Source organism: Mya arenaria, chromosome 9 (genome assembly GCF_026914265.1).
Source record: "Mya arenaria isolate MELC-2E11 chromosome 9, ASM2691426v1".
Lineage (NCBI taxonomy): Eukaryota > Metazoa > Mollusca > Bivalvia > Myida > Myidae > Mya > Mya arenaria.
The window spans coordinates 72609963-72621900 of NC_069130.1; the positions used below are offsets into that span (position 1 = coordinate 72609963).

General features: G+C 38.7%; 1 protein-coding gene across 1 annotated transcript; it reads right to left on the bottom strand.

The window, feature by feature from the left end:
• Window positions 1-1201: 1201 nt before the first annotated feature.
• LOC128246359 (keratin-associated protein 16-1-like) lies at window positions 1202-1939 on the bottom strand. The gene has a single exon (XM_052964545.1). It carries the CDS (start codon window positions 1937-1939, stop codon window positions 1202-1204), a length of 738 nt encoding a protein of 245 aa, XP_052820505.1.
• Between the last annotated feature and the right edge of the window lie 9999 nt (window positions 1940-11938).

Consider the following 11938-nt stretch of genomic DNA (forward strand, 5'->3'; position numbering starts at 1 on the left):
AATCGAAGTACTTGGTCCGATTCGATTCGATTATCGATAGCAAATGGAGTCCGATTTTCAAACACTACTTTGTAGCATGGTGAACAGTATATATATAGTAATATTGGCAGAAATTTCGGTACAATTAATAACGCAAAAAATGAGTGTGTTGATAACAGAAGAAGTAACTCCTCCTTCCACGAGTAAACAACAATTCACAGTTGTGTGAATCAGTGTGGTAAGCGAAGTATACGACATTCGACATTCAAAAAATTACCTGTATGCCTAAGGTTGAATGTCATACTTTAAGCTAACTTCACACAACTTCAATTTACGCAAAAGTATGAACAATGAAAATAGTGAAATCTTTTTTATATATACAAATAAATGTTAGGACAATGAAAATAGTGAAAAAAATATATTAACAAATAAATGCTGCAATTTGGAGAGCACTTGCAATAGAATTTCATATCTGTTTCATCATAGAGAAATCTTTGTGATCTGGCCTCGCAAGACCATGTACAGCCGGGGTTTCTCGGACAATTATCGGCGATTCCTTTAGAATGAAGTTTTGTTTCTTTACTTTCTCATATAGGTAACGTTCATCCGTGAACTGTCTATTTAAAAGAAAAATCGCTCATCGACTCGGACCAAGACACGTGCGTGGACACCAATTCGGACCAAGAAACGGGCGTGGACACCCGCTCGGACCTAGGCGCGTGCGCGGACACCCATTAGGACCAAGACACGTGCGTGGACACCCGCTCGGACCAAGACGCGTGCGCGGACACCCGCTCCGATCAAGACACGTCCGTGGACACCCGCTCGGACCAATACGCGTGCACGGGCACCCGTTCGGACCAAGACGCGTGCGCGGGCACCCGCTCGGACCAAGACGCGTGCGCGGACACCCACTCGGACCAAGACACGTGCGTGGACACCCACTCGGACCAAGACACGTGCGCGGACACCCACTCGAACCAAGACGCGTTCGCGGACATCCACTCGGACCAAGACACGTGCGCGGACACTCATGCACGTTTGAAAAATACCCATGTCAACATGTTTATTGTTGAGCGATTTTATCCGGAAGGTCCCGGTCATGGACACTGGCACAGACACTGGCCACGGTACACGGAACTATGGAATAACGGCCAAACCACACACAATACACGACGTTATCAAAATAACCAACTTATTCGTAATTGCAGATGTACACTGATCACGTTGGGTGTTCACAGAGCTGTATTTTGCTTTCGCCTCGTGTAACTACAATATACGAACAGGCATCATTACACCATATCGGTTCTGTAATGCTATCATCCAAGCAGGCATCATTACACCATATCGGCTGTGTAATTCCATCATCCGAGCAGGCATCACTACACCATATCGGCTGTGTAATTCCACCATCCAAGCAGGCATCATTACACCCTACCGGTTTTGTAATGCTATCATCCGAGCAGGCATGATTACACCATATCGGCTGTGTAATTCCACCATCCAAGCAGGCATCATTACACCCTACCGGTTTTGTAATGCTATCATCCGAGCAGGCATGATTACACCATATCGGCTGTGTAATTCCACCATCCGAGCAGGCATCATTACACCATTTCGCCTGTGTAATTCCATCATCCAAGCAGGCATCATTACACCATATCGGCTGTGTAATTCCATCATCCAAGCAGGCATCATTACACCATATCGGATGTGGAATTCCATCATCCAAGCTGGCATCATTACACCATATCGGATGTGAAATTCCATCATCCAAGCAGGCATCATTACACCATATCGGCTGTGGAATTCCATCATCCGAGCAGGTATCATTACACCATATCGGCTGTGGAATAACATCATCCAGGCATACATCACTACACCACATTGGATGTGGAATTAAATCGTCCAAGCAGGCTCGTTGTCTGATGTCTCGTCGTACACACGTGATACCAGGCATTAAAGATTGTGCAGATACATGACATTGTGCCCAATTGTAAAGGTGCAAGGATTTCTTTAAAAACTGGTTGGAATAATTCTTGTTAACGGTTTATTGAAGTATGACGATGACGAAATATACATCACATGTGATTGGCTGGAATATGGATTTCCTATCGGCTATTGCAAAACTGACCTACCGGGTTCTGACCCAATCAATCATAAAGATACTCTCTTTTTTCTGATCACGTCGATAAACATAGTGTCACGAAAATGCAGCATTGGGCTATGATAGGGCCATTTAAGGAGTGCTGTGCTGTGATCTATGCTTTTCTCTTAACACTGTAGAGAAGGATGAACATTCTAGAAGAGTTATTGTGGACTTAAGCTGGCCAGAATTGACAACTGTCAATAGTGGATTTTTTAAAGACTTTTATCTCGGTGAAGAGGTTACGTTAACGTGCCCGACTGTGGATTCGTTAGTTAACATTGACATTGTGCTAGATTTCGGACGCAGCGCTCTTATGTTCAAGTCGGACTTATGTCGTGCATATAGGCAAATATTTGTTGACCCTGGAAATATTCATTTTCTAGCCAGTGGCGGTTCCAGGATTTTCTTAATGGGGGGCATAACTAATTTTAAACATATAAAACCTTTTTTAATGCATTATTTTAATCAACTAAACGACATGAATTAACATCAACGCTGTCACGGATGTTTCGCAGCTTCAACCGTAAAAATCTGAAAACAGTAAACTTACCCGTATAACCGCAGCCATATTTGTTTACATTTGATAAGCTGTTTATGTAAAACGCGATGCCGATTTATCAGAATCGAATGTAAAGCAGAATTATCGAGTGCTTTTATTTTGTTGGGAATAAAAATGAACGCCTGTTTACCGGAATAAGCATGTTTATACTCTTTTTCTGGGTTGAGCTGGAGCAAAAAGCCAGGGAGCTGGAGCCAAAGCGTGGAGGCTGAGCCAATACACTGTTTAATAATGCACTCAACTCGGCATATTCGGAATTGTTGAAGTTTTGTATTTATAACTAGTATTAAGATATTGTTGTATTTCTTAAAATAAATATTTATTTATGAATATTTATTGCAATTTATCTGATAATGAAATGTTGATGGAGCTAAACAATCCTTTCACAACATTTTTATAATTGTATGGTTATTGTTTCTTGACCAGTGTTTTACTCCAATCAGATTCCAAAATAAATTAATTGTAGTGGATCAAAGAAGGTGTGTCATTTAACAAAGATTAGATAAACGAAAAACTAGTAAACTATGTGCTTAAATGCATCAACTCTGAAATGAAATGACCGCTAGTTCACCAATCGGATTGAATACGTATTAGTATTAATTTTCTTATTTTTCTGTACATTTGATTAATATTTGCTATTAATATATAGCAAGGTCGTAATGCAGCATAGTTAGCACACGATGTTTAGCCGATAAACATCAGTGTATATGTGTGTGTGTGTGTGTGTGCGCGTGCGTGTGTGTGTGTGTGTGTGTGTGTGTGTGTGTGTGTGTGTGCGTGGTCTTTCATTTGGGATTGACAAAGTTAGTTGCTAGACATTGTGGGTATAGTGATGGTACCCGATAGTACAGCCACAGCGCCAGACTTAAAAAGAATCACTAACTGGTTTAAGTGTACATTTTTGTCATTGAAAAACTAATGTATTTGTTTACATTACGGTTCAAAAGTTATACATTGAAGTTCATCGCATTTTTTTCTTTACCATCCGTCTTTGATTAAAACACTTTTTAAAATCCCTTAACCCTTTTAAGATATTGTCAAACTAATTAATTTATCATAATATAACACAAAACGGGGTTGCTTTATTATAACGATAACTTAAAGAATTAAACACCTTATAAGTATCATCATTTTTTTAAAACGTAATAATAAAAACCTGCGATCTGATATTTTATCGTAGATCACTGGTTTCCATGCATTTATGCAATGGTTGGCCTATACATATTCAAATATTCAAAGACATGAAAACAAAAGTTGTTAAAACGGTTAATCGGTGAGAGTAAGGTTTAACTGCATCTAGCGATGAGTTGAGATCCTTTTCGGATGATCCCGGGGTTTTCGTGGTGCATCACACCTATTGTACAAATTCATACTCATAAAGTTATTCCACGGATCAAAAGCGATCGGTTGTCCGTACGTTACTATCGTGTCATAAGCTGTAAGGTAAGTCCATCACCTACCGCGAACAACAGGTATAAAACAAGTCTTCAATATACAATTGTGTTATTCCCGACGTCAGGCCTACGACTATTCAACGATATAACTATGATTTTCGTCCGATTTTAGTCGTCCTCAGAATCTTAGGCATTTCCTTCGGTTTACCCCACGAACGTTCTACCAGTCGCCTATGTGTATGACGTGTCTCCAAACCGCACATCATTTCTGCAATTCTCGTTGGTTGATCCTTCATATGACAAGTCGTGGTACCGTGACACTTACAAGAAATGGGTAGATCGTCACAACAAGTGCGTGAACTGCATGGGAAAATATTTTGAAAAAAATGGCGTGACGTTATGTTGGCGTTTTTGATATCAAAACCTTGCTTAAAAGGCAAGTTGTACACGAAGACAAGCGACATGAACTAGACTGCACATTCGACAAAAACAGTTGCGTCATCTCGGTGACAGAAACGAACACGGAACTATCACCACACCAAGCAGTTTGTTTTCCGTCGATAAAGATAAATAAATGATGTCGAACATGTAAATCATTTTTTTTATATCATCATCATCATCACCATCATCATCATCATCATCATCATCATCATCATCATCATCATCATCATCATCATCATCATCATCATCATCATCATCATCATCAACAACATCGTCATCACGACTGACTCGAAATACCAGCCTTGGCGGCCTCACACACGGCGATGCCGGAAGCCCGGATTGATGTGGAAGGGGGGTCAGAACCGGCAGCTGCTTAACCGCCTCCGCTCCCGTTTATCCCTCCACGCATATCGTCCGCACAAGAGCCATGTCTGTATGTTCCCGGCTCAACTTCTCACGCTGGATTATAAGAAACGGTAACTGGTTCGTGCACATGTAAAAACTAATAATCACCGTATATGATGTTTGTCGGTAAACACCAAACCACAAAGAAAAATGTAAGCACAATATTCTTTAACTTGTTTGAATTCTGTGCTCGGTCAAGCTTTTCCACACCATCCAGTATCGAAGTACATTTTCACAATATGTTTCGTCAACGAGCACATATTTCACAATTGTGTTCGTCTGTTTTGTCAACGAGCACGTATTTCACAACTGTGTCCGTCTGTTTCGTCAACGAGCACGTATTTCACAATTGTGTCCGTCTGTATCGTCAACGAGCACGTATTTCACAACTGTGTCCGTCTGTTTCGTCAACGAGCACATGTTTCACAATTGTGTCCGGCTGTTTCGTCCACGAGCAGATATTTCACAATTGTGTCCAGCTGTTTCGTTGTCCGTCTGTTTCGTCAACGAACACGTATTTCACAATTGTGTCCGTCTGTTTCTTCACAAGCACATATTTCACAATAGTGTTTAGCTCTTTCGTTGTCCGTCTGTTTCGTCAACGAGCACATATTTCCCAATTGTGCCCGTCTGTTTCCTCCACAAGCACATATTTCACAATAGTGTCCGCCTGTTTCGTCAACGAGCACATATTTCACAATTGTGTCCGTCTGTTTCGTCAACGAGCACGTATTTCACAATTGTGTCTGTCTGTTTCGTCAACGGGCAAATATTTCACAATTGTGTCCGTCTGTTTCGTCAACGAGCACATAGTTCACAATTGTGTCCGCCTGTTTCGTCAACGAGCACATATTTCACAATTGTGTCCGTCTGTCTCGTCAACGAGCACGTATTTCACAATTGTGTCCGTCTCTCTCGTCAACAAGCACATATTTCACAATTGTGTCCGTCTGATTCGTTGTCGCGTCTGTTTCGTCAACGAGCACGTATTTCACAATTGTCCGTCTGTTTCGTCAACGAGCTCATATTTCGCAATTGTGTCCGTCTGTTTCGTCAACGAGCACGTATTTTACAAGTGTGTCCGTCTGTTTCGTCACAAGCACGTATTTCACAATTGTGTCCGTCTGTTTCGTCAACGAGCACGTATTTCACAATTGTGTCCGTCTGTTTCGTCAACGAGCACATATTTAACAATTGTGTCCGGCTGTTTCGTCAACGAGCACGTATTTCAAAATTGTGGCCGTGTGTTTCGTCAATGAGCACATATTTCACAATTGTGTCCGTCTGTTTCGTCAACGAGCACATGTTTCACAATTGTGTCGGTCTGTTTCGTCAACGAGCACATGTTTCACAATTGTGTCCGGGTGTTTCGTCAACGAGCACATGTTTCACAATTGTGTATGTCTGTTTCGTCAACGAGCACATGTTTCACAATTGTGTCCGGCTGTTTCGTCAACGAGCACATGCTTCACAATTATGTATGTCTGTTTCGTCAACGAGCACATGTTTCACAATTGTGTCCGTCTGTTTCGTCAACAAGCACATGTTTCACAATAGTGTCCGTCTGTTTCGTCAACGAGTACATATTTCACAATTATGTCCGTCTGTTTCGTTGTCCGTCTGTTTCGTCAAAGAGCACATATTTCACAATTGTGCTTATTTCGCATATAGCTGATGTATGTCTAAATGTTGAATTCGTTATATCCAAGTTTAGTGTTGTACTTGTAAAAAGGAACCAGAACTCTGTTTTCTCCCACCTCAGATAAGTAGATCCAATAATTTAACCATGCTAGAAATTCTTATCTTGCCCACGGGCGAAGATAAAATGCCCGTATGGAACTCCTTTTTAATGGTCGTCACATTGTAATTACCTTCCTTGTTTAAAGACTGTCGTCTGTAGCATAATAGAAACCTTGTTTTGTGCCAATATTTAGAACGCTTATTAAATATTTCTTGCATCAAAAATAATGTTTCACTTTTTTAGAAATATCTAAATACCGATTTGACTATTAACATAATCTGAATCAATGCGTGCATATCCATGACAACCACGAATAGTCGCATATCCATACGCAAAAATAGTTCCAGCAAAAAATACATTTTTACTTAAATTTGTTTAACTGAGGTGGAAGAAAAAGCATCTACCATAGCCGCTTGTGTAAGATAGGTTCATCCCGACCCTAGCGCAGGGTGTTTTGCGGAAACTCGGTAAACTTCGTTTCCGCGAAAAACCCTGCGCCCTGGTTGGGATGAACCTATCTTGCACTCTTGGCCATTGAATATACTTAAAATACATATCTATCATATTGCTTCCCTTGTTTGAATTATCCATTTGTTTGTTATGAAGCCAGTATGACTGAACGACTGCAGGATAATACTGATTTACATTTTCGTAGTATGAACTCGTGCGCATTACAAAAACTAGAGTTTTGTTGCCCTTATTCACTCAATAGAAAAAAAGAGTTTTAACTTTTCATTAGAACTTGATTTGTTTTGGATGGAAGTGAATGAATTCTACCTTATAATAGTTATCATCTGTCATTTGTGGGGTTTCATGGCTTGTCTTGTGATGTTGTACGACAGTCGTAGGAACAAAGTGTCTCGTAGAAACATCTGTCGAGGCTTGAATAAGGAGTACCCTTTTTAAGCCACGACAAATTCTTCGAGTTTCTGCCAACATGTAAAATCGGCAATCGTATGACATTCACACAACATTCGTATAAAAAAATCATGATCTGGATGTCCGTTAGTAATCGCTCGAAATCCTGCCGAAATGAAGCACCTTAGACGGAATTAGCATGATTCTCTGATGTTACTCCTGCGTTATTCATAAGTCACTCATCCATCACAATGTGTAGTGGGAAATGGTGCATTTATGCGTATTTAATTACTTTATTCTCCAATATTGAAATAAAAAGTAGACTTGGACGGTTTTAGAGGGGGGCGCTAGCAGGGTGGGCCCTAGTGCATGTACGCGCTAGAAATGATTTTGGCATTAGAAAAACACTTAAACTTTGCATAATTTTACAACATCATGTAATGGTGTGTCCCGCATTCTTGGTAATCAGTGGTTTATATCTGTGTATCTAACAATCGAACTATACAGAAATAGAGAACCAGTGCCGTGAGTATGTAAAGGACACGTGACTGGACGTATGGCCATATGTTACCGACAGACGTACGAATGAACAACGGAACAATAGTGTTCCAGTCAAGTAAACTTCCAGATGTATGATATACAGAAGATGTATAAGACAACTTGTGTGTAAATTGTGCCTGTGTATTTTCAAACGATATTTGAATGCCGTTAAGGAATGTTTGACAAGAAAAATGCGTCATAAAACGGTCATTTGAAAATGTCTTAATATGAAAGAACTGGCACGTTTTCATGCTGAAATTTGATATTTTCTTGTTTCAATTAAATTTCGTCATTTTGGGTAATAACTTAATAAAATTAAAAGTCAAAGTAAATTCAAATAAGTACAGAGACCATGGACGCCGTCAAAGCTTCGCATGTACTATTTTGCCGTGTTCGGGGGCGCCAACAGCCGGAACACCTCCAGACAGACTCACGGGGCCACCTACAGCTGCGATGATGTCAGTAAACTGTCCGCCCATGAACTTGAGGGTTTCCGGCATATATCTGCCGAGATTCAGGTGCAGTATAAATTTCTTGGACAGATGAAAGCACACATGGACAGTCATTGATCTAATAATGGAAAGAGTAAACGAATGTGGGGCTAGACGAACGACATTCGACACTGAGTAAACGAATGTGGGGCTAGACGAACGACATTTGACATTGAGTAAACGAATGAGGGGCTAGACGAACACCATTCGACATTGAGTAAACAAATGTGGGGCTAGACGAACACCATTTGACATTGAGTAAACGAATGTGGGGCTAGACGAACACCATTCGACATTGAGTAAACGAATGTGGGGCTTGACGGCGAACGACACTCGACATTGAGTGAACGAATGTCGGGCTAGACGAACGACATTTGACATTGATTACGTTTATGTCGAGCTAGTTCGACAAATAATTTTGTTCACTTAATGTTGACCTGACCTGCCTTGACAATGGACGTTTCACACTAGGAAATGAATGTTGAGTTGCCTCTTCAAACAGCATATAACGTAAGAAAATATAAAGCTCAGAAAATGAATGTTGTGCTGGCTGGTCAATATTTGTACATGTTTTTCAAAACAAAATGGAAACTATGACCGTGCTAAGCCAAGTCCATATATATATATATATATATATATATATATATATATATATATATATATATATATATATATAAATACTCTGACAGGGATATTCTTAAAAGGACTCGCTCATGTTATTATAAAATGCACTTTTTCGTATGACGAAATAAAGAGTGGCAAATCATTAGGAGTGATAATTCTAATATACTGACGGCTGGCACACTTCAACAAATGTTGGTTTATGCTCAAATATTGTCTTTAAATAGAGTTAGCAACGCTTTTCAACAAAATGCTTAAAGAATAAGTCATCCTAATATCTGTGTATACGTCCTTGTGGTAAACATTGAAATGTGCCCTTGGGCCATCATCTACGCAGTCAGCAAAGGGAAGTAACGGCTATTACCGCTGCATGTAGTTTACTATGTAGTTAGCTCCCTTGAGTACCTGCATGAAAAATGTTAACACTTGCTTGTGGTGTTCTACAAGTCAATGTTCATCTTTCCTTTCCAGTGGCGTAGCTACAAATAGGCCAAGGCCTACAACCTTTTTAAAATTGGCAAAATTAAATAACCCAGAAATGCAATAAAAGCTAATAGCTACTCAAACACTTTGAACAAAAGTTTGTATTTTTTTAACAAAGCAAGTTTATTTAAACTCCTTGCCGTGTGTATTGCTTGAGTTTGTCACCTTTGCAATAATAACTAAGTGTGTGCAATGTTTATATAAAAGTCCCAAAACTCACATAGAACCATAGGACCTACAAGTTTTTAATGTAGATGTCGACTGTTTTAATAAATATAAAAAAGTAAATTATTTTTCACACTCCTAAATATACATATATCATTTTTCTTATTTAGTTTTAGTTACAGTTTCCCCTGGTTATTATTATTTTTCAAGTTGGAAAATACTTTTGCAATTGATGTTAGTGGTGTGGCCTAACCGCGCATCCTACCCCTGTGTTAAACAATGTGGTTCGGGCAAGGCTGCACTTCATCATTGCTTATTTCATGTATAAATTATCAAAACAGCCTGACCATAAATAAAAATTGTTACTTTTGTTAATCAGGTTAACGAAATTAATTTCTTTTTTCGGCGATGTAAGCAATAATTCTCAGGTATTGACGAATTGACGAAATACTCCCATCCTTGTGGATATTTAGCTACTTTCCGTATGTTTTACGTACATGTATTTTGATTTTATTACAGAGCTCATTAATTCTTTGTAAAAGTGAATACATATTATATAGCTATTTTTCAAATATTTATGAGTAGATAAATGGTTTCTAAAAGAAATTGACAATCCCCCTGCGTACCAAACACTCCATCAATTTATACTCTTGCGTACCTAAAACATAACACGGATTACAGATTCTGCATACCAAATATATTTCCAAGATTATTTTCATACCGGGTACTGCGTACTGCAGTCTTGAGTAATAACTGCTCTTTTAAAGCTATTGAACACTGCATATTTAAAGCTGCACTCCCAAAGATTATTCTTTTGACATTTTTAGTTGTTTTTATTTTGTCTTTGAATGAGCCATATTTTGCAAAAATGTCTGAAAACTAGTGATATAAGACTGCTGACAAGAGCAGATCGCAGTTTCATATTTGCGTTTGAAAATGTTTTATGGCTAAAAGCGTTACTAACGCTTTAATGGAAAATTAGATTTTCGGCAGCTTACCAAACAATGGAGATCTGTTCTATTGCGAGATATCTTATATGACTGAATGGAAGGCACTGGTGCCAAAATGACCTGATTCTGAGACAAAAATAAATAAACAGATCAAATCTGTCAAATTGTGCATCATTAACTTAAAGGTGGAACTTAGTTTCAGAGATCACGATAGATTGAGAAATAAATTACTGAACATTTCAATATAACTTGAAACAATACGCCCGAGTGTACGTGAAAACATTTATATTCATCTTTGTCATTTATCATTCATTTACTTCAATACATCCTCTTCACCCCCAGTGCATTATAGCCTATATAGTAGTATAGATGTCTTCAATCAAACATGTACATTTTTTTATAAAGAATTTAAAAAGAATAAAGCTTTTTTAAATTTTGCATTATTTACTGGTTTAGAAGTGATGTGTTTAGTTTTGATCAAGCGGATGTAACTACAATGTATTTTAAACGTAATTCTTAAAGTTGATTTTTCACTCTATTTTGTAGAGGTGCCACTATAACGTGAAGAGATTGCAAATGGCGTTACGCCTAAGGATCCCGTTTAGCCCTTCCGGCAATTTTAGACCAACTATTTCAGGATAAAGCCTTTACTCATTTCCGTAACAAATACTTTTGCAGGGGCAACACATGCGTTAGTTTATTGCTTGAAACTTGGTGAAAGGAACAAGTCAAAAATACATATAATCATAGAGTGCTTATAAATCCGTTTGAATCACATTAAACAATTCAGGAAAATAGCTATCATCAACATTTATGAAACATGTTATACTCGTGTCTGTTGCTCTCAAATAATGAAAATACTGAAAACGTACAATTATATTCTCACAGATACGCTGGGGTCAGGTTAAAAACCAGAGATAAAACATCGCCCCAAATTGAAGTGTAAAAAGCTCTGGAAAACTGTTTCCACCGTACCTGATCAGACAACATAATTATATGCTTTCTAACAATAAACATGTAACTTATGTTACTTACATAACACTTAAGATATGGTGACCTACAGACCCAACGGGTCGGGTGCAAATGTTTGTATATATGTTATAACTACTTTGTTTGAATTGCACATGTCACAATAATAAACAATTTACTTACTTATATGCTT

Excerpts from the sequence above, each read along its gene's own strand:
- LOC128246359 (XM_052964545.1), bottom strand. The coding sequence starts at position 1,939 with ATGCCTGGTATCACGTGTGTACGACGAGACATCAGACAACGAGCCTGC.